The 25,340-nt window shown below is 33.1% G+C and overlaps 2 protein-coding genes across 2 annotated transcripts in view; one reads left to right on the top strand and one right to left on the bottom strand.

Moving 5' to 3' along the window:
• The window catches only part of LOC127698454 (thioredoxin domain-containing protein 16-like), a 43,043-nt gene extending 35,011 nt beyond the window's left edge, over nt 1–8,032 (bottom strand). Inside the window, exons 1-2 of the mRNA XM_052201906.1 lie at nt 7,749–8,032; nt 760–842 (exon numbers count right to left, since the gene is read on the bottom strand). Coding sequence (XP_052057866.1) covers nt 760–842; nt 7,749–7,920 — 255 coding nt within the window. The 5' untranslated portion in view covers nt 7,921–8,032. The remainder of the gene's footprint in view (nt 1–759; nt 843–7,748) is intronic.
• A 1,026-nt stretch (nt 8,033–9,058) lies between these two features.
• LOC127698472 (ankyrin-1-like) lies at nt 9,059–14,925 on the top strand. The gene is made up of 2 exons (XM_052201952.1): nt 9,059–9,139; nt 12,077–14,925. The coding sequence occupies exon 2, from the start codon at nt 12,139–12,141 to the stop codon at nt 13,810–13,812; it is 1,674 nt and encodes a 557-aa protein (XP_052057912.1). The 5' UTR covers nt 9,059–9,139; nt 12,077–12,138; the 3' UTR covers nt 13,813–14,925.
• Nucleotides 14,926–25,340: the final 10,415 nt, after the last annotated feature.

Genomic DNA, 25,340 nt, shown 5'->3' with positions numbered 1-25,340 from the left:
AGGAACATTTTGGAGATTGCCTTTGCTATATGTAAAAAGGGGGAGAAAACACACAGGAAAGTATTAGTAAAGAGGAGATATAACATCTACAAGGAACAAGAAGGTGAAAGTTGATTAAGAAGTCAAGTTAGTAATGTAAGGGGGAAAGGAACTACATGTATACTTCCTTATCTGCTTCCTTAAACAATTAAACATTTTAATATAGGAAACAATTTTATTGCTTGTCGATTAGTAGATGAAACTTAAATAGAATAATTTATCCAAATCTTTACTTGTATGTGTAAATATATATATATATATATATTGAGAATGCATTGACTTTAACATGTTACTATAAAAGTTTATTTTTATTCTTATCCACTTGCAATATTCATGATGTTATAAAATGGCTGATCTAACAGATCATATATTTGGGATTTCAAATTTTGCACAGAAAATGAAATAAAATAGTGTAAATTCTTGGAAATCGTTAGGTGTTTTGTTGAAGTATTTTTACCCTTAAAAAGTTTTCCATCATATATCCATGTTTCATTTATTACTTCATTAAATTAGGGGGGGGGGGGGGGGGGGGGGGGGGGCACAAATCTAAAAATATGTCTATGCATTATCAAATTAATCTTAATCAACATGATCAAAGCAATTGGTAACTGATATAAAATGAAAATCAACATGATCAATGATAAAAAGTCATTTCCAAAATATATGAAACACTTTCCATAACAAAATACTTTATTCAACATTTAGCATTAATTTACTCACAAATCCAACTTCCACTCCATATAATTTTAAATATTCTGCTGTCTTGTCTAATTCTTTGAGAAAACCTTTCAATCGTGGAATATCTGCAATGACATATATGACATACATTTTGTAGGTTTGCATGTTTTTTCAACAGCAATTCAACTTCAACTTAAATTTGGTAACTTAGTATCATCTGCAAGCAGACATCTCACTAATGTTTATAAATATCCTATGTCAAAAAAAGTAAGGTAAAGTGCACTAAATAACAAGGTTTTCTTCCCCAAACATAACAGATTTGTTAGCAGATCTCAATACAGGTACCAAGTCCAGTTCCAATAAACAAAGAAGTCGAGGGTTATTTCCTTCAGAATATTGCATTTGTGCTTCCATAATAGATGTTATTAAATTTTGTTCCAGTTGAGCTATTTGTACCCAATTATACCATCTGACTTGGAAAATTTCATTAAAATTTTAATATTTTTATACTTGGATTAAACTCTTCTTTCCAGATAATTTTTAGCGAATGGTGATATGTGTATTTGGTAATGAGTGGTTACAGATCATATAATTATCAGTTTAAGTTTCATTATGGTTGGTTTAATTTGATATAATTTCAGTTCTTGATCTTACACAATTGAACCAACCATTACAATAAAACCACCAAAAAGCAGAAAAAAAGACCTCTTAAAATTCATTTACAACTGTTTTTACTTATAAGTGTGTTATACATGTATATAGTCAAGTTTTCAAAGTCTGCGTCCCTTACAATTTTTTGCATTGCACGTACAAAGCTTAGACTTTAAGCACAGTGTTTTTTGAACTACTGGAGGGTAAAGATTGCTTCATTTTCAAAAAGTGAACTTAAATTAAACATTGAATTTCCTTTAGTAGTTCATGGAACACAATTTTTACACATTTATGCAACATTTTGAATTGGAGTTCTCTTTCTTTGACTATAATGTAGATAAGATTTATATGCCATGCACAACTTGTTTTCGATAAAATAGTTTTCTTACAAGTTAGGCTATACATATACACACCATTTTGTAACTAGGATATCTGAGTATATATAACATGTGTATTAATAAATTGTTTGAGGTGTGCTAAATATTATTGAAATAACATCAACAAAGATTCAACATAATACATGTAAATGATAAAGTGCATATCCCAATAATTTTAACCGTTTTGGGTTTTTTTTTAGACAGAATGTCTATTTATTTCTCTTTTGCAAACCTTAGTGATCTTTAAATGTGACAATGAAACTCTCATACTAAAGAATACTAATCCATTAAAATGCAAATTTCAAGACTAAAATTGAAGCAGTTTTTTTTTAGGAATGATAACAATCAATGATGCACATACAGATGTATCTTGAATACAACAGTATATGATGTATCGGTAGACCATATTATAATACTTAGCAAACATGCACAGAATTATAATGATTTGGTTATGTTTATTATAAACTGAATACTTGTTAGCTTATAAATTAACTGGTTGCATGATTGTATCCATCTGCTTTTTTTTTAGAAAAATGATACAGTGTACAACTGAGTGCTTAGCTATTTAAAATTTGTATGTTTTTAACTGTGTAAATGATTATATTTGCATGGCTACATATAAAAATAAGAAGATGTGGTATGATTGCCAATGAGACAACTCTCCACTAGAGACCAAATGACACAGAAATTATCAACTATAGATCACTGTACGGCCTTCAACAATGAGCAAAACCCTTAACGTATAGTCAGCTATAAAAGGCCCCGAAATGACAAATGTAAAACTATACAAACGAGAAAACTAACGGCCTGATTTTTTTACAAAATAATGAACGAAAAACAAATATGATATACAGCAACAAACGACAACCACTGAACATGATACATGTACATTTGTTAATAAATTGCTTCGCCGAGCGCAGCTGGATACGACCGCAGAGGTCCAACCCTGAACAGTTGGGGCGAAAATGGACACAATATTCGCGCTTGATACAGGTCTGAATTTGGATTGTAATTCAATATTTGACACATAATAGGTTTCTGACACAGAATAACTGTAGTCAAAGAACTTAGAATTGGTTATATGTTTTGAATTTATATTCAATTTTTTGCTTTTGTGCAATACACTATGCAGTTGAGAATTGACCCCCCGCCCCTTTTTTCAACAAAAAAAAAATTGTAGGATTTTCTTTTTGATTTCTGAAATCTTGTGGAGAAAAAATTGCCCCCCTCCCTCCAATTTTTTTTTAACCTCTCCCCCCTCTTTTTCCAAAAAAAATTCTTTCCCTCAGTCATGGTCATAATTTCAATTCAAATTTCTAATGGAGTTTGCAACCATAATAACCCATTTAAATACATCATAAAAGTCTTAAAATAGAAAATGACATACATAATCATAGCTAATATTAATTTACCTTAATCAGCATTTTTAAAATGATTAAAATAGTAACTTCTAATAAAATGCTCCGCTGGGCGCAGCTTGATACGACTGCAGAGGTCGAACCCTGAACAGTTGGGGCAAGTATGGACACAACATTCAAGCTTGATACAGCACTGAATTTGGATTGTGATTAAATATTTGACACAGCATAGGTTTCTGACACAGAATGAATGTGGTCTAAGAACTTAAAAAATTTTAATTTACCTATTCAAACCATATCATTATTATTTTCTTTTATATATAAATCAGAAATAACCAATTTAAAATGGAAAATTTTAAAGAAAAAAAAAAGGACCCCCCCCCCCCCCCAATTTTTTGAACCCCCTTATGATTCATCACCCCCAAACTCTATCCCAGCCTTCCCTTTGTGGTATGGTACCTTTCAGTACAATTTCAGAGAGATCCATACACTTGAACACAAGTTATTGTCTGGAAACTAGAAAAATGCTTGTTTTTTGGCCCCTTTTTGGCCCCAAATTCCTAAACATTAAGGGCAATTACCCCCAAACTCAAACCCAGCTTTCCCTTTGTGAAATGAAACCTTGTAGTACAATTTCATAAAGATCCATACACTTACACACAAGTTATTGTCATGAAACTACAAAAATGCTTGTTTTTTGCCCCTTTTTGGCCCCTAATTCCTTAAATTTTGAGGCAATTACCCCAAAAATCAATCCCAGCCTTCCCTTTGTGGTATGGTACCTTTCAGTACAATTTCAGAGAGATCCATACACTTGAACATAAGTTATTGTCTGGAAACTAGAAAAATGCTTGTTTTTTGGCCCCTTATGGCCCTAAATTCCTAAACATTTAGGGCAATTACCCTCAAACTCAAACCCAGCTTTCCCTTTGTGATATGGAAGCTTGTAGTACAATTTCAGAAAGATCCATACACGTACACACAAGTTATTGTCATGAAACTAGAAAAATTCTTGTTTTTTGCCCCTTTTTTGGCCCCTAATTCCTAAAATATTGAGGCAATTACCCCCAAAATCAATCCCAGCATTCCCTTTGTGATATGGAACCTTGTGGTACAATGTCAGAGATCCATACACTAACACACAAGTTAAGTCTGGAAGTTACAAAAATGCTTATTTTTGGCCCCTTTTTGGCCCCTAATTCCTTAACTGTTGGTACCATAACCCCCAAAATCAATCCCAACCTTCCTTTTGTGGTATTGAACCTTATGGTTAAATTTCATAGAGATTTATTCACTTAAACTAAAGTTAGAGTGCGAAAACTAATGTGTCTTCGGACAACGACGACGACGCCAATGTCATACCAATATACGACCGCAAAAGGTCATATAAAAATGAATTGACAGCTAATCACCTCAAGACAATACAAAAATTCTTTATACATAATTTAAAAGCAGTGTAAGGGAGCTAATTCAAAGTAGTTTTTGAATTACCTCCCTTCCACTGTTATTTGTACTTAAGTAATTGTCCATTTACCAGGACACCCTTGTTTTTTTCTCACTTTTTTGCCCCTAATTCTTAACGGTTTGAGCCATAACCCCCCAAAGCCAATCCTAACCATCCCTTTGTGGTATGGAAACTTGTGGTATAATTTCAGAAGATCCATACACTGTTCCACAAGTTATTGTCATGAAACTAGAAAAATGCTTATATGGGCCCCTTTTTGGCCCTAATTCCTTAACTGTTCGGACCATAACCCCAAAAATCAATCCCAACCTTCCTTTTGTTGTTAAAAACCTTAGGTTAAAATTTCATAGAGATCCATTCACTTTAACTAAAGTTATTGTGCTAAAACCAATGTGTCTTCGGACGACGATGATACCAGCGTCAAACCAATATACGACCGCAAAATTTTTTGGCGGTCGTATAAAAATGTATGTGCATTGCCATTTTGTAATCCCTTTCAGGATTCTGTGTACAGAGTGGTTTTCTCATTTGGTTGCCACTGAATTCATATTATGTAAAAGGTAAATACATGTATGAGTACTTTTCTGTGCTTACCTGTGGGTGTTTACATGTATGTTTCACAGAATATTTCTGTCCATGAAAAACACTGGTTGCAGTTGTATTATTAACTTGCTAAATTGATGTGATAAGGATTCAGTAGGCAGTCAACTCATGGATCCAGAAACAGAATCTCAAAAGGGATTAGTTCATATATAATTAGGAGTATGTTACATGAATGTCTCTAATATCAATGACTATATCTTATTTGGTACATGAAAACTGTTACATTTGCCAACTCGTACTCAAACAACTCATTTAATTTTAATAATAAAGACTTATGATTAGAAGTAAAGGCTGTTCATTAGGAATCCTGGTCCATTCACCCAAAATCATGTTTGTTCCCATTCACATTTGCCCCTTCCACGTTCGCACCCTTCACATTTGCACCCTTTTTAAAGGTTTTGTGTTGAGTAATTTTTTAATGGTGTTTTAGTTCATGTAGTAAGTGTATTGCTCATGTTGATATAAAATAAAGATAATCAGTTTTTTTTATTGTTTTAAGATAAAGTAAACACATTTCCTTTAGTGTTTTATGAATTATTTTGACGAAATGAATAATGAATATTGTCATGATAATCAAAGGCCAAGTTTATTCATCTAAGACTACTAAAAGAGAGGGGGAAGTAACCAAATTTTCAACAAGCTAGTCACAATGACATTGCCACGACAACAACAAATCACACAAAAACTTGGCCACAAAGTACATGTTTATTAGGTTTTTATGGTGATACATTTTAGCTATAAGTTCCCAAAGAGCATTTACATGCATCATGTTAATTACCATGTGTAAAGAAGATTGAAGGTACCAACATATATATGCTTATTTGGCGTTGTATAACAGCTATCAGTCCATATAAAACATTTATTTCCATGTGTCAAAAAACTTATACATCAACAATAATAAACTTTAAGCTCACACAATCATTTAAATCATGCACTATTCCAAATCAAAAGGAGCACTATAATATTTAGGGTAACTACACCAGAAATAGTTATAACAATAATCATGATTTTCAAACAAACAACAATAATACAAAATAAGCTTTGTAAAAACCAATTAACAGTTTAACAGTAATCATAAATAATTATCATTTAAGGTTCATCACAACCTTTCAGCAAATATGGCCATATTTACACACAAATTTCACACCGAGTACAGACAAACCTGAGCACTTGGAAAAGATTTGGAGCATGGCTTGACCTAGATATATAAAATTTAAATGCATTTTAACAGTTTAAGTTTAAGAATATTAAAAACTTAACTGGATTTTGCTATTCATTTTTTTTTCATTCCTGCAGAAGGTACCAAAATAAACTAAGTTGGGAAAGAGGTTTTGAGAAGCTCCCCTTATATAATAAATGTTGTGAGCAGTATTGGTTTAAATGGACAATAGATGGACAATAGACATCTGCAAACAAAAGGTGATTTAAACTGTGTAACTGAGTGGACCGTATCAAAACAAAACTTGTGTGTTAGTTTATTTTGCTATCCTATGCAGACTGGAAAAAATGCACATTAATAACCAGATAAGTTATGAATTTTCTGAAACATAAACTACATATAACTTTTATATATCTAGGTCCAGCCATGCCTTAAAACTTTCCTAGATTCATCAGTTTGTCTGTACTCATAGTACATGTATTTTTTGTGGTGTAAACACGACCATATTTTTTAATGAACCTTAATAACCGTCTAATCTGACACCAAAACAAATCATTAAAAAAATTCATGAGTTAATAAAAATATTTTGGGATATATGCACCTACATGATCTAAAAAAGCATCTAACAATTTAACCTGTATTTGAACAAAATAGGGTGCGAACGTGTAGGGTGCAAACGTGTTATGGGAGCGAAGGGACCCAAAATACTGTTCATTAGCTTTGACTAAAAACAATTAGAATAGATTACTAATTGTTTAAGGTTCATGTGGACCCTTTGGCTAAAATGGCTGCGTTTTCACCTCAACATTTACTCTGAGTACAGACAAACATGTACATCTGGAAAAGTTTTAAGGCATAGCATGCCCTAGATAAATAAAATTCAAATGCATTGTATGTTTTAGAAAATTTTAAACTTATCTGGATTTTGCCATGCACTTTTTTTCATCCCTGCAGAAGATGATAAAATTAACAAACAGTTGAGTTTCACTTGATATGGTCCACTCTGCTACACAATTTAAATCACCAATTATTGTCAGGTATCTATTGTCCATGTCAATCAATATAAGTTCACTTCAATTATTACCTGTGGGGAAGTTCTCAAACCTCTTTCCCAACTTATTTTGGCACTTTCTGGAGGAATGAAAAAAAGTGCACTGCAAGATCCTGTTAAGTTTTAAATTTTCTAAAAAATAAAATGTATTTGAATTTTTTAATCTAGAGCATGCTATGCCTTAAATTTTTTCCAGATACTCAGGTCTGTCTGTACTCAGCATGCTCAGAATAAATTTTAAGGTGAAAATGCAGCCATTTTAGCCAAAGGGTCCACATGAACCTTAATCAATTTTAAGTCACCTGGTCACAGTCGACACTTACTTTTTTACAATATATGAAATTCATAGAAACATGTGAGTACTTACCACGTTTATAATAATAAACAGCTGAGACTTCATTTCTCTGACGAAGATTATCCAACTCGGATTCATCTAATATTTTTTTCATGTGCTGAAACTGCATTTCATTTACAGATTTGCAACTAACTTTTCCCAAAAATACAAATGCAAGCCCCAAAATAAACATTAAAGAATCCATATTTTAGTTTGCAACGTATTGTTTTTGAAACGTGTTAGCTTTATCCGGAACTATTCCGGGAATAACAGATGAAAAAAATAGAAAAACATTATTATTCACTTTTTCGGATAACCTTGTATGTTTCCATGCGATACATAAAGCAAGAGGTAATCCGAAATACATTGATCTAATATGTGTCTGACGTTTCCGAGTACGTACAATGTAAGGTATTTTCTCCGACGTCCGCCGGCCATAATACTGATACACTTTAACAGAGACTACTCATTGCACACAATACCAGTCTCCGATTTTAAAAGAGAGACAAAAGACAATAAAGGGACATTGAAACTGATAATTCGAAAATAAACTGACAACACCATGACAAAAAAAAAGAAAAAGACAAAAAGACAAAAAGACAAACAGCACTACAGAAAACAGAACATAGAAAACTAAAGACTGAGGAAATAAATAAATTTCATCTTAAGTCGATTTTATTTAGTTATCATAAAAACTCTTTAAATCGACTTAGTAAAACCGATTAAAATGATATATTATTCTGAATACTACATCTATACCCCGGCCACCGTTTTATACGGCTTTTAGTATAGTAGTCTCACCATTTATGATAATTTTCTTCTACTTAAGACTTCCAGATACACAGGTTTGTCTGTACTCAGAGTAAATTTTGAGGTGAAAATACAGCCATTTTAGCCAAAGGGTCCGCATGAACCTTAAGTTGACTCTGATAACTTGAGTGTGACCTTTTTGTTATACGTAATATCAGAGACATATATAATACCAGTGACATATACATGTATATATGTCTCTGATTATATATCTGTCTCTGGTCAAAGGAAATAAGATATGTTTTAAATGAAAAAAATAGCGTATATTCATATTTCTCAGGTCTTTCATTGACCAAACGAACATAACTTCCATGTTATAATGAAGCAAAACAAAAAACGATTTTCTATTTCTTCGCATGTCCAATAAGTGTTATTTATGTTAGTTTTGTGAGTAACGGCTGCAACAATAGCCTGGGATCCTGGCTCACTGCTCGGCGTACTCACACAAGGAGGTTTGGTCAGGATGCCAGGCTACTGTAACAATAATGGGAGCATTGAACGAATGCAAGTACTCATTTTATACTTACCCTTAAGATGATGTATGCTTAATATTTTTAATAGCAATCCATGGCGGATGGCTATGAAACATTTTTACTATTTAATATAACTTTCAAGTATGTATAATTGTAATGGCCAATTCGATAGATTGTTTTCGGTAATTGAATGACTAATACCTTGAGCTGTTTATCAATCATACTTATAGAAAATAGAAATAATTTAATCTCTTCGAATGCTATTAAGCCATTATACATATCATGCCGGAGTTCTTGATCATTGTCAAGTCAAGTTTTTTAAGAGGAGCCGAGTTTTTTTTTTCTTTATATTTTTGGCCCAATATTATCGCTTATTCTATAAATCCGCATATTTAACATATCTATTTATTATCTGTGCATTATTTCATACCGTATGTTAAAGTTGTTTTCTATTATAGAAAAGAAAGGATATGGGGTATGCATCCATGACACACAATCAGTATATGCACAGCAAAAAACAAATAAAGGAAAGGAATAGCGCTTTTATTGCGTTCTTCATCTCAAATCCACAGTTAGGTCTTTAACACGGCCGGGCAAAAAAAAAAAATCCCACCTCACCGCAAGTTGAAGCCTGAGGGTCTCTAGCACCGTTTTGAACGGAATTGTTTTCTATAGTCTGTTTGTCTGATAAGTGACGGCTTATATAATTAATTTGCATGGTGAATTTTGCATATCTACCTTAGTCGGTCGTTCGTCAAACACATGGTTTCGTCACACTTTGCTCAGGTACTCGATCAGTACTGAAAAGAATCATTGAAATCATGTTTTGGTCAGCAACTTTAATGACAGTTTCGCTTTTCGGGTCTAACAGACGCAGCTACTTCCTGTTTACCGATACATTGAATTTGTCAATATCCAAACGAAGCACAACTAATTTACTGAGGATTTTTACAGTTTTTTATTACGTTGTTCTGATATATGCCACCGTCCAAGGTTTAAGGAAAAGGTTGAACTCTCAAAAACATGTTTAACCCGGTCACATACTGTATGTGCCTGTCCGAAGTCAGGAGCCTGTGGTTGTTGTTTGTTGCTGTCTTTCATATTTGTTTTTCATTTATTGTTTCGAAATAAAACCAGGCCGTTGGTTTTCTCGATTGAATTTTTTTTTGTCATTTTGTCACGTTAGGGCCTTCAATAGCAGCCTGTACGGTATGGGTTTTGCTCAAGTAATTGTTGAAGCCCGTACGGTAACCTACAGTTGTTTAAATCCATGGACGATAGTTGTCTCATTGGCAATCATACTAAATCTCCTTATTTTTTTTTTTATATTATTAGATATTTCAACACAATACTATATAAAAAATCCAGACTTTTCTGAATATACAAATCGATTTTATTAACCTCAAATCATTCCTACCAAGTTCAACGTTTCTACTTACCGTTTTCATTTTTAGACCTTAACATTTTAAGAATTCCTCATGGTAATTTATTTGAAAAAAAGACGACTTTTACTTTCAGTGATGTCGAAGTTCCATATTGAGCCACAATTAATGTATCTATGTTGGTTTGATATGTGCCTGTTTGTAGTGACGTATTTAAATTATCGTAAAACGAACATTTAAAAAAAAATCGCGTAAAACACTGTAAATATAAAACCAATTGGGCAATTATTTACCTTGGTACAGTGTATCCAATTTCATTATATATGGAAAATACATTGCCTTGTATCGTTTCATTTGTTGACTAGTATATTATTAGTTATCTTGGTGTAATCAGGGGTGTACAGAATTTTACACCTTTGTTGAAAATTCATACACCCTGAGGCGCAGCCGAATTATTAGTTATCTTGGTGTAATCAGGGGTGTACAGAATTTTACACCTTTGTTGAAAATTCATACACCCTGAGGCGCAGCCGAATGGGTGTTTGAATTTTCAACAACGGTGTAAAATTCCGTACACCCCTGATTACACCAAGATAACGAATTTATTTCTTATGAACAATTCCTTAACTCATTTTTAAACCGGGATGTAAAATTGAAAAATGCTAATGAAAAATTTCCAGTGTAACATTTTTTCAACGTTGATGTTGCTGCGTATTGTCAAATACTTTTTTCTCTATTTTTGGGAAATTTTACAAATTTTTGTCCTCAAATTTTTTTTTTTTTATATTTTTTTTTTTTTTTTTTTTGACATTTAATTTTTTTTATTTTTTTTTTTTTTTTTACATTTTTTTTCTTCTTTATTTTGGCAATTTTTTTTTATTTTTTTATTTTTTGACACAATTTTATCTATCCCAGGGTGAACAAGGGTGGGGTGTTATTAACACCGGGATAATTAACCAATCAGATTGCAGTATTTTCGCTGCATAAGAAATAATTGGTTTTATTGCTGTCTCATAGACGTTCTTAAATCTCTCTCTTTATACAGAGGCATACACTTATATTTGAGCTATAAAATAGACGGGGCTCTTCTCAGAATCCCAAAGAGTAAAAGGTCAGCTAAAATATTGAAGATCTGGATGGGGTTTACAGGATAGAGTATAATGGACCAAGATTCTAGAAAAATGTGCCAAAAAAATAAAAAATGGTGAAAAATTGTCTAAAAAATAAAGAATGGAGAAAAATTGGCTAAATAATTGATTCGAAAATACTGGGGTACTAAAATATAAAGAATTGAGATTTATGGGGTACTAAACTATAAAGAATTGAGATTTATAGGGTACTAAAATACTAAGAATATAGAATAATGGGGTACTAAAATATAAGAAATATAGAATAAATGGTCAAAATAAATAAAGAATAGAGAGAATTGCCATACAGAAATGAAGACGACTCACCCACTCACATCCAGACCATCATATTTTAATATTTGAAAATAGATTTTAATCTAGAATAATTTTGTAAATTCGATAGATATATTTTCCGTTTAGTTTATCGAATAAAATGATTTTAACTTCAATATTTAAACGCAATGTGTATTCATCAAGTAGATCGGGGAAACGTTCGGCCAAATTCCAGTTTATGAAATTGTTTGGTTTTTTTTCATATTTTAAAATATATATTATTTATAATTATTCAGATCAATAAAGACTGATTCGAAACAAACTTCGCAAAAAGAAGAAAATCCACTGCCTGTCAACAATGAATACATCGAAACATAAACAAGCTTTGTTTGATGCTTGTGATGATGGCGACGTTTCCGTGATAGAAGAGTTGATGGAGCTCAAGGTAGATGTAAATGATTGCATGGAAGATGGCACATCGCCGTTGTGTATAGCATCACAAGGAGGATATACGTCAATAGTGTGTACACTGCTCAAATATGGCGCAAACGTAGACCTGACAGATAGTGGAGGGGTATCTGCAATATTAATGGCAAGTCAAAATGGACACACCGAGACAGTTGCCGAATTACTGAAACATAAACCGGACGTGAATAAATGTAATTCTCAAAATATTACCCCACTTTTCATGGCTTGCCAAACAGGACACACAGAAATCGTCAAAATATTACTATTAAATAATACCGATGTAAATAAGTATAGAGATAGCGGTGCTTCGCCATTGTATATAGCATGCCAGCATGGTTATGTAGAAATAGTTAAACATTTACTGGCTAACAAAGCAGACCCAAATGTATGCACTAATGCAAACGAATCTCCCCTCAGTGTTGCAAGTCAAAAAGGATATAAAGAAATAGTTGATATGTTACTTGATTTTAGAGCCGATGCCAACATGTGCTGGAAAAGTGGCACTTCGGCCCTCTATTTATCATCACAAAATGGTCACTTAGAGACCGTTCAAAAGCTTCTGATCGCTGGAGCAAACATAAATAGCACAACCAAGGACGGTGATACATCCTTACACATTGCTTGTCAAGGTCATCATATCGATATCGTTCGCTGTTTAATACTAAACGGGGCTGACGTGAACAAATGCAATGCCCAGGAAATATCACCATTGTTCATTGCAAGCCATTTAGGGTTTGAGGATATAGTTCAGCTTCTTCTAGAAAACACAGCAAACATTAACAAGTGCAACAATGGAAACGAATCTCCATTGTTTGCTGCCTCGCGTTGTGGCTTTTTAGCGATTGTTAAAAACCTGCTCGATAAAGATGCATCATTTGATATTTGTACTGAAAAGGAAGAAAGTCCCTTGTACACAGCTTGCAGGTTTGGTCGTACTGACATTGTCTGTTTATTGTTAGATTACACAGCAGACTTGCAGAAAGCCAATGATAAAGGAGAAACTCCATTGTATATTGCCTGTGCAAAGGGATTTATCGATATCGTAAATGTGCTTGTAACTCGAGGTGCAGTTGTAAACAGTTGTTCACACATTGGATTATCACCGCTTCATGCTGCTTGTTACGCCGGTCAGACAGCTATTGCTAAATTGCTTATTGAGAATAATGCTGATGTCAATGTTCGTGACGAGTATGATACATCGCCACTGTGGGACGCTGCTTCGAAAGATCAGTCTGAAATTGTCTCTTTACTACTAGACAGTGGTGCTGATATGAACTACCCTAGAGATGACGATGGTTCAACCCCACTGCATATTAGCTGCGAGGAAGGGTATGTCGATATTGTACGTTTACTACTTAACAATGGTGCTGATGTGAATCAGTGTGACAATGATGAGAGATCTCCTATGTATATTGCATGTGAATATGGTCACAGAGATGTTGTTGAAGCTTTATTTGAGAAAAACCCTGTCATTGAGAATAGAGGTTCTTTGTTCAACATAGTATTATCAAATGGACACGAAGATGTTTTGGCTGAATTGTTTACACAATCCAACAAGAAATAAAACAAAACTGGAAGATATCTGTTGTATATATTTTACTGCGGAGTAAACAATACTTTAAATATTACCATGCACAAGCACAAGTATCTTCATTTATATTTTGAACTTTACTTTCAACTTTCGAAAAAAAGTTCTTATCAATTGTGTGTCAAAAAAGAGAATTCCCTAGAAAGTCTGCATGTTTAAAGATGGTGGAACAAAATCATCGAACTTATATACAGCTAAGCATCATTTTAGAGATTTATTTATATATCACGTTCGGAATGTTATACCATACCTAATAGTATACATATAAAGGATTATATGAAGACGATGTATGTTGTTACTGTTTTTAATAAGACCAACGAACAAGTGATCGATAAACTAAATGACGAACGTATAACTTATGATATCGCACATTTACAAGATTTACAACTATTAAGATCAGCTGATGTAAAGGGTCTCCACTGCCTAAGTATCACCTCCTCTGATGGATTAATTATATCTGTTAAAACCTTTTCAAAAAGTTCATTAACCATTGTACCATCCTTGGCACTTGTTTCAATGTAAGGAATGTCATGTTCATTGGCGAAGTCCTGTAAAATTAATATCTATAATTATACACAGGAATAATCAAGTTATGAATATTTATAACATTTCGTGCGTCCGAATCGCTTTTCTAGATTTACTTTCATCAGGAACGCTCAAACCTAAAAAGTTGAAAGCCAGTGGTGCGTAAATACGCTGCAACGATATGAGCTATATGATAAAAAAGGACCTAAACAAAATAGTCAATTTCATCTAAGGTCAACTTTGCCTGAAGGATTTGGGACCTTAGTTTCACGATATTAACATGCGTATGTGTCCAATGTGTGACTGGTGCATAACTTTGGTATAAACATTAGCAGAAAAAGACAAACTTCAAAATCAAAATGAATGTAATTGAATTTAAAAACAGACGAAGAGTTGTCTCCTGGTAATGTAAATTATTCTATATCAATTGGTTTTTCTAGAGAGTTTGAGGTGATGCTTACTTTTACGTATCACCTTATACCATTTTCTTAATGTTTGTATTAACACTTGTAATTTTAATTTATTTTTCGTATTGTATAGTTTGATAGAGTTGTGAAACACTGATTTTTTGCGTAATTTTAGATATATATGACGATATTAGTAATACGAAGTGTCAGCCAAACAGCATATGACGAGTGACGCATGCAGTGTTAATTAATGTATGATATCGACGGATGACGCATGCAGTGTAAATTAACGTCTGATATCGAAATATGACGGGTGACGCATACAGTGTAAATTAACGTATGATATCGAAATATGACCGGTGACGCGTGTAGTGTTAATTAACCTTATGATACAGACATATGGCGGGTGACGCACGCAGTGTGAATAACTTATGACACCGATTGTAGTACTCGCGAAACTTTTTTCTTGACTTACTTAATAAAGCACGCTCGGAGACAAACGTTGGACTGGATAGCCAATTCATAAAATCTTCCGGGGCATTGAAATAAAAATGGAACTAAGTAAAACATGCAAAGTGTCCAAAGTCAATTTTCAAATTTGTTTTTATTTTGTCGCTGCTTGTAGTTTATCTCGGTCTGTTTTGTTCACATTCGCCAAAGCAATATTCCAGTATTGGATCTTTTCCAGGTTTGGGATCTTCGTATGTCTCAGTAAAAAAAATTACCTGTGAAATTGAACATAGCATTTATTCAAATACAACGTAAACTGTTGTATTGTAAAGAGAAAGGAGTGATTTGTCAAAGATTTGTATACTGAATAGAAAGAGAAAAAAAAAACAGCAAACAAATATAATAGATATACAGGTATCTGCTGATGATTTCAGATAATTTAATTGTAAAAGCTGCTTACCTCTGCTAAAAGTTTCCCAATAGCTCTGTCGTCTGCGGTATCTATTTTGTTACCAACAAGAACTGGGAGTATACATCTGTTTGAATATTGTCTGATTCGGTCGAAAAAAGATTTGATGTTTGCAAAGGAGTCCTTAAAGAAAGAATAATTGCATCCTTAAGGAGTTATGTGAAAGGAATGTTTAAACAAATTATGCATAATGCTTTTGTCATCATGGTTTAACGAAGCATTGTCATGTATTTTTCTTCATATTTTTATATATATATATAAATCACAGATAGATAACGACTCGACAAACATGCTATTTTGCAAATGTGAATTTATTCGTATAAGTCTTTAAAAGCATCACTGACCTTCTTGCTAACTTTCGCTCATCGACTATCTATGTAAAATAACGAACAAGACTTAGGGCCCCAAGTGATTTCTTAAATCTTCTTGCGCAGAAACTCTGTTTCTTGATTATAATTTTTATCATCCGAGTTTTTAACTATTATCGTTGAACTCTTTCGTTCCGAGAATTTTATCGAATCAATTGTTTGATCGTGTGTTTCTTGTGCGAGTCCGGCTGTGTAACTTAGAAATAGAAACCACTTATAGTTAGCATAAATACTTACATAACTTGTGACGTCGAATATCACAATAAAACCATCTTTATTACGGAACTCTGAGAAACCGTTGTCTCCAAAGAGCTTTTTTGAACACGAGTCGTACTAAAATGGATATACAGAGGAAATAACCGTGCTAATGAATTCATGTTAACTGCTCATATAACTTGAAGAATTCTTCAAAAACAGATAAAAAATTATAGTATTGAAACAAGAATGTGTATAGTAATCACTAAACAAATCCTTGATTGAAACTAAGAAGTTAAAAAAACTTTTAAAAAACATACACTTACTCATAACAGAGATATATATACATATACTTTTTCACCTTTTTGGTCTTTTGGAAAATGTTGTTTGTGCTGTATTTAGACCCCTCTACCAAGAAATTTGTTTTGCATGCACACGTATAAAAATTGCGGTTTTTATCCAACGCAATCATAGGTTTGAACGTTGTTTTCAATTTAGACTTGTTTATATTTTTTCGTTTGGGCTTGTATTATATTTGCCTTCGGGTTTATATGATCCGTTCATCCTATTTCGACTCTTTCAAAATTCAAGAGTCTATCCTAAATTGAGGTAAATTATATGGCCTTCCAAATACCGTTTCGATTCCTAACATCACTGAAGAGACATTAATTGTCGAAATCCGGATATGGTGTACCAATTTTTGCACCTCATGATTGCGGTATACCATCTTTTCCGCAAGCTTATTGTTTTCTGTTTGGTATTAAATTAATAATTAAGATCTATTTTGTTACATCTGGTGATCTGTTTATTTGGCAATCGCCAAGGCAGTCAGCAGGGTTTAAGAACATTAGTTGTTCGACCTGCTAGTCAAATGCGTTTTGTTAAAATATACTTTTTCACTTTTTTGGTCTTTTGGAAAATGTTGTTTGTGCTGTATTTAGACCACTCTACCAAGAAATTTGTTTTGCATGCACACGTATAAAAATTGCGGTTTTTATCCAACGCAATCATAGGTTTGAACGTTGTTTTCAATTTAGACTTTCTTATATATATATATATATATACAAGTCTAAATTGAAAACAGTATATGTCTCTGCTCATAATTAAGTTTTAAAATATTATTCTTCAATTGAAATCACCATGGCACGTTACATTTTTTATTGGAATAAAATAAACATGAGGTTAGTGTGCGAGGAGAATGGACATTAAAACCTAAAATTACTTAATTAACGAATATGAAACAGTGTAACTGTACTTTTTTGTTGCTTACTTACGATATCCAGTTCAATGTCTTTACCGTCAACTTCTACGGATTTCTTGAACTGAAAACCAAACAAATAGAACGTGTCGTTGGATGTTATTACTTTTAAAAACTGATTTCAAAAATCAATTTCTCTTTTCTTTCGTTTTGTCATCTGAATAAAGTGCCATATCTAATTAGGTTTTGGTCTTGGTTGGTGGTTGTTCGTTTTGAATCATTTTCTAAACATAAAGTTCTGTAACCCCCATAAAAAGACAGCTGTGATGATATTTGACTACGTGAATTTACTTATCACGACGGTCAAGGAAGAGTCTATATGGACCATGTGTAGACCAGTCCTACTTAATTTGTCTTCAATTCGTGACTCAATTATATTATATTTACGTCAACGTGTGCTATACATTGCCAGTCTGGACCTAAAGATCCATGTCAAAACAAATTATTATGGCTTTGTCAGTTTGTCTTCGACGTAAGCGTTTGAATTATCACTTTAGTATCATCCGTCTCTTTTTATTATAAAAAATACTGCAAAAATCAATACTCGGGCATTGAAATTAACTATTAAATCTTGAATTTTTGTTACAAAATATTTGACCAGTGGAAAAATTTATCCAAAGATTAATCTTTTTGATTTGTACCGAAACTGGCTGTATCTTAATCAGAGGTGAGACGTTTTGAGTAACCCAGTTCATAACACATCACTTACTACGGTTATTTCAGTTGTTGCTTTATATTCATCTGTAAATTTATTTTCCTGTGAAAATGTAAAAGGAATAAAATAATACATATATATGTAATTTTCTAAACTATTATATTTAGTAACATTAAACCATTGAACTGTGAATACACTATAAGGCTCTGATGACCCTGATTCACTTACAATGCAATTAAATAGTTCTGTTCCGGACAATATGAGTATTTGGACCGTACGCATACGGTCTGGACCGTATGCGTACTTTTTCAAAATACGCATACGGTCGGACTGTACGCGTACGGTCTGACTAATTTAAGAAGTTGGTCAAGTTCATTAGATACAAATGTATATTACAGATCAACATAACTGAAATCTCGAATTAATATTAAAAGTTCAATTGTAATTGAAATAAAAACTTAATATTTCAACTATTTAAAAAAGTCATGTTAATTTAATTTTTTAATCGCCTATATTTCGCATGTCAGTAATACATGAAATTGAATTATGCTCAATGAAATTGAAGTTATCGGAAGTAAACATAATGTGAGAAGAAAAGGTTTTTAGAATACTTAGGAACTTTACTATAAAAACCGTCAAACCAGATGTTTATTTGTGAGAAGACTGATAGAATTAAAAATATTTTGATAAATGGGACCCACAGACGATGAACTCATGGCAGTTGCTGATTTTATGATACTGAATGACATTATAGCTGACCCTCCTGATGACAGAAACTGTACCATGACAACGGACGACGGACAAATGACGACTCACGACAAAATACGAAAGATACTGGACAGAAATTATAAAAAATCTGTTGAAAATACAATGAGAAAATATGATAAAAAAGTGTCGAAAACTAATGCAAAGATTGAAAAATGTAGCTTTGTTACTGTAAAAATACCAGTTGTTGATAGGACATCGGGGGATCTTCCCCGATTATTATATAGGGTTGATGATATAATTGGTAAAGATGCAAGTTTGTACAAACTATCATGTGAATTTGGCATATTAAACTCTTGTTAAGATATTGGTGATATAGAACTTTTGACACGCAAAATTGAAACTGCACATTGGAAAACAGAAGGAATTTCATTGCATGCTGCCGCAAAACAAACAAGCTTTTCTCTTTCTAGCAAGAGTTGCAAATGCAAAGGAACATACATAAACAAAACATGTATATGTAAAAATTCTGAAGTTCCTTGTGGCAGCAAGTGTCACCCTAGGCGAGAGTGCCAGAGTGCCAGAGTGCCAAAATAGGATTCAGATAGACAATTAAATAATTATTTGATTGATTGAATTTCCACTTATTCACTTTATTCATCTAATTGTAATAAAATAATTTGTAAAACTCAATACAAGATTTTGATAAATGTTTGTCTAAAATTAACCCATATGGTCCAAATACATGTATGGTCCAGCTCGTACTAGACCGTGGTCCGCCGTATGAGTATACTCCGGACCGTACGCGTACGGTCCAAATACTCATATGGTCTGGAACAGTTCCATTAGGATCTAGGGATTTTTCAGAGAAAGTTTGAAATTCACTGTAACAGTATTTAAATGTTTGTCTAAAATTAACCCATATGGTCCAAATACATGTATGGTCCAGCTCGTACTAGACCGTATGAGTATACTCATACTGTCCGAACGTACGCGTATGGTCGAACCGTACGAGTATACGCATACGGTCCGGACCGTACGCGTACGGTCCAAATACTCATATGGTCAGGAACAGTTCCATTGAGATCTAGGGATTTTTCAGAGAAAGTTTGAAGTTCACTGTAACAGTATTTCAAAGGAAAATCTTGCTATAGTTGTTTTCAATCAACGCTTTATACTATTCAACTGTAAATACTGTTGACAAACAAACATGAGACAAAATTATAATATTGTTTACCAGTTCTTGAGCCCCACAATTCAGTAAAGCCGCTTTTGGAACCTCATTTAGATTAAATTAATTAAGCTTATTTGATCATCGTTTCAAACGCACATCTGAACGAGACTAATCATGCAGACATACGCAACATAACTTGAAAAAAAAACATATAGCCTGAAATTCACCGGCTATTAGGTCAAACGTTGGTTCATGCAGAACTCAACCAGTGTCAGTAGCTATACTCAACACACAACTGTAATTTTTACTATTGTTTTGTCTCATGACCGGCGGTCCGCAATTAAGTTAAAGTTAAAGTTGTATAGACTCTCTACCAGATGCGGATCCAGGATTTTGAAAAGGGAGGGGGGTGGCCGGGGGTCTCAAACTAGACAAAATTTCAAGTGAAAGCGGTAAAAAGTCTAGATTAACCATAAATAAAGCTCCATAAGGGGGGCCTGGGAACCCCGCCCTCCCCCCTTAATCCGCCCCTGTCTACAATACTTCGCGGAGATATTATGATTATAGTAGGTATGAGAGACATTTAGGAAAACGACCCTTCATCATGCGACAGCATTTTTCTTTGTTGGACGGTAAAAATGTGCATGTACACAATGATAAAAGGGCTTCCAGAGATTATGTTATCTCTTTTTTGTCATATATGTAAATTGTGACACTTACAGAAGAGCCTTTTGTTAGACCTACGGGTAGAAATAGAGTATATAGGATTAAAAACTGACTGATGATTGTCACCTACAAACTCAAAACCTTTCACGCCTGCAGCGTTGATAAAAAAAATCACTTTCTTTTTATCATAGTCCGGTAAAATGATTGACACTGTAATATTTTAAAAATTTTATTTGTAACCAATGTCTTACCGAATTATCTAGACATTCTTCGTGATTTTCTAAACAGAGGCACATGCATGCTTGTTATTTAAAAGTTCCCGATAAAATCAAGACTATAACATAATTCCGTTTTGACAGAAATGGAGGAAACACTTCCAGATATACTTCTTTATATTTTTCGCTTTGTCTTTGGAGGTTGTGAGACTTTTAGAAATGTTGCTAAACTTTATTTTCTTCGAATCTTTGTACAGTTTGGAATTTGCTTAACTGAACTTGTCTTTCTTGAAATATCAGCAACAGAGCAGAACACTACTAGGATAAGCGATATTGATACAAGAAGCGCGCCTGAACAAGCGATGAGGTACAGTGTAATTGGAAGCATGTCCATCTTTGTAGCTATTGCAATTTGGTATTTTATGCATTTTGTTTACAGAAATGATAAAGACCAGTCAGCAGTTCCCCATAAGAAGTTATTGGAAATAGTTTGCTTGTTTAAAGTTATGGAAATACTGCTCGATAGCTTGTTTGTTGCATATACTGCTGTGTTGTATAACGACTTCGAAGTTGCACTCCCCTTTTTTGCCATACCGTATGGCAATGTAAATACCACTGCATGGATTATTTCTCTAGTAACATTCATTGACATATTGTTTGGAGCTGTTGAATTGATTTACGCAGTTTATAAACTATGTAAGAAGTCATCCCGCATTAATCCTGAGGATGAAAAGCCACCAGAAATATCAGTCAAAGAGACTTAAAAACAAGACAAAATTTGTTTGCGACGGGTGTATTTTTGACTGCTGATTGTTAAAACAAATTGTATGTGACTGTATACATCGGTTCTATAACCCAACAGAAAAAATATTAAGAACAGATTAATGGTAGTTTAGTAAGGATTCAGATTTCTTTATCTTAAATATAGATTATTTTCTGTATCAATGTTTTTTGAACTGCAGTATTTATATTAAATTTTATTATTTGTTATTGACAGACAGTTCTTCCGACTTCATAGACAGTTATTATTAAAGTATCTTCAAATCTCATGATATCTCATTCTATTTGATATAGTGTTTGCTTGACAATTTTATGAATGTGTAACTAGAGATCCGATGATGACTAATTATGTCCCTCTTATTACGGACGAATTCTTTTTCTAATATTAATTGCATTCATTAAACTTCATAAAAACCAAGAATTTGTTAGATATCATATTATAAACAAATTAAACATGCAAATACAATGTTTATTAAGACAACGAATTTCAACAGCCAATGTCACGTGATGATTGTCTATGATAATCAAGAGTTGAAATTGATCTGATTGTCAACTTTCCTTTCCTTGGTGGCGCATTCAATTCTGATTTGGTTCTATCTGCACGTTTGCATTGACGTCGCAATTTAAACGGAATATCATTTACAACACGGATATCAATATCGAAGGTTGATGGAAACTTCATGTAAACTTTATCTAAATAGTTGGTTTTAATGTGAATATTCAAAAGGATAACAGGAAACACCAAACATACTTGAACAGTACATCAGACCACATCAATGACCAACATCTGACTCATTAAATAAATAATAACAAACAAACAAAAAAATAACAAACAAACAAAAAAGAAGACAAACAACAGCGAACAAAACACGGTTCCGATAGCCTGACTTCGTAAAGACAACATATAGTGGCAGTAAACCAGGTTTTACTTCAAGAAAAGTGGAAAGTTATATTTCACACCCACCTTTGTTTTTTAAGTATAATTTATAAAAAAAACAAAAAAACAACAGTATATATGAATTGTCCCTTAAATAACCTTTTTGTTTTGATTTCTCAAAGGCGCAATTGGGGTTTGCAACACAACTTTCTGTATAATTTCCTTTACTGTACTGGAATTTTGTAGACTAATATACTGCTGATTTTGTGTTTTCTGCAATGATGATGACATGGATTTCAATTCTGTTTTCCTTTTTAGTTCTCTTAACTGCATGATATTTTTTTGTTTAATGTTCAGAACCAACGGATTATATTAACAGCTACTTACCAAATAACGATGAATGATTGATGTCTTTCCAGATGGAAGTCCACATACCAATAAATTGCATCTAGATATAAAACATTTAAGATGGAAGTTCACATATCAATAAACTGCATCTATATATATAAGATATTTAAGTGCCGATAAAAGGATTTTAGCGACAGAAGAGGAAACTCGTACTATTTTATATATATATAAATCTTATTGTATTTCATATATAACAAAAAAGATAAATTCATACAGCACACCTCTAATAAAAATAAATTGTATGAGGGTTGACAATGGTATAGAAATGTGGCTCATGGTATCCGCGGACTTCCCCCTTTCTGGCAGATAACACTTTGTTAAGCAGATAGTCTATTTTGATTTTTGAGATGAATAAAGTAGTAGCCACGTTAATGAACGTCCTGGACATGCATGAAATATTTGCCACTGGACTTTAAGCAACCAACAATCAATCAGTTTGAAATGCGGACGTTAATTAAATCGATGTTAGACTGTATCGTGAAGGGGCAAGCAAAATTATTTGCACGTGTAGAACCATTGCAACAACTCTCGTAGTAGGCCTGTTGCAAGCCAAATGTTTGTCCTTATCCGGTGGCTGTCTAAATTTCCCGCTCTTAATCCCGGTCGGCCACCTTGCAGTACATACGTGTTGTATTTAAAATTGTTAATTTGAGCTCTTTCTGCATATAAAAGAAACTATTGCCACCGGACGTTAACAAAGTAACAATCGAATCTATCCTATTTTTTCTTTGGTAATCTATGAATTGAAATGCATAAGATGATGGCACTGTTGTTTTACTCAGTGTACTATTATTTTATATTACACATGTATTTCTGTTCAAGCAGTAAAGTGCAATTCGGTAACCTTTATTGAATGACTTATAAACTCCCAGGCTTATCAAAACTGAAGTTCGGCAAACATTGAATTGAGTTAAGCGAAAGACAAATTTGAGCGCTACTGGTGAGTCTTTTGTAGATGAAACGAGACATGAGTGTTTATGCCTTTGCAATAGAATTGATTTATTCTTTTTAGCAGGAAAATTCACTGTTAGTTCATACTTCAAGTCTTAACAAGTTAAGAGGAGACAAAGAATATGAATGAATGTTGATAATACAGAAATGTATATGGTAGGTGCATGTCGTGTCTACGTAGTTAACAACTGTTTTGTAAATGTTGGGCCGATTTTACACTAACTGAAAAAAATAAAACTTTATAAATTGTGTGTGTCGGATGCGCTTTTCTTGATTTACCTTCAACAGGATCGCTCGAACCCAAACAGTTGAAAGCCAGAATGTATAAATACGTAGAAACTTTAGGTTTTTTTTTACCAAAGGGGACCTAAAAAGAGTAACCAAATTCATCAGAAGGTTAACATTGTCTGAGGGAGTCGGAACCTTGGTTTCCTAGTAATTTCTTAATTTATCAACGGGAATTTTAGAAAAAGTCTGTTCTAAATCGCGCACTACCGATGCACTGACTTTTGAGCTGATGATACCCTCAGAGACAAACAGTCCAAACAAGGCTTGATATCACACGAAAAGTCATCATTTAAATACGTTTTACGTCATTATGTATTTGACCACGGTAATTTTTTTGGGCGGGAAATTTGAAGAAAATCAAAATCCTTGAAAATCTTTATTTATGTGTACAAACACTCTACAACTAATCAAAAAAGTAAAATAACAAAAATACCGAAAAAGAAACATGAAGTATATATGCACAATGTTTCGTGACCTGTGCAACTCAATTGTCTCTGATTTCATTTTATTACAGAACTGATGATTATAACAAGAAAATACAAACGATGACAAACTGTATATGTGTATGTGTGTGCGTGGTTTGAACATCAGGAATGCTTGGTTCTGTTGCAGACGATTTTTATCGGAAGATTGCACTATAGTTTACCCTTTTTAGTTATTAATTTTACTCTTTCAGGCTTTCTATACGGTTTGGAAACCACATTTTGTTGGTAATTTATTCGATACGATCTGTGACATTGTCAGTTATTAGAAAGTATAGATACTTTTGGTGCTAAATGGGATATTTCATAAAAGTTCCATTTTCAAAGGGATGATCTCTAAAACAGTATCAGATATTCAGAAAAGTGTTTCGTTTAATCAATTAATTGCACTTTTTTTTTTTAATTTACTCCCTAAAATCCAAATTCTTTATTTGCACAATAAATGTATATCTCATTCAAGATGATTGGACCCAAAATATTAAAATAAAATCGTTAAAAAAAATGGATACAACACTTTATAAAGTTCATGTATCCGAAGCGCTTTTCTGGATATTCCTTCATCAGGAACAATATAATAATAAAATTTCAATATTTCAAAATTAGTTAACGATCATATCTATATTTCTTTCCA

This window comes from Mytilus californianus, unplaced genomic scaffold, assembly GCF_021869535.1.
Source record: "Mytilus californianus isolate M0D057914Y unplaced genomic scaffold, xbMytCali1.0.p SCAF_4, whole genome shotgun sequence".
Classification (NCBI taxonomy): domain Eukaryota; kingdom Metazoa; phylum Mollusca; class Bivalvia; order Mytilida; family Mytilidae; genus Mytilus; species Mytilus californianus.
This window is presented reverse-complemented; position numbering and strand designations above follow the sequence as displayed.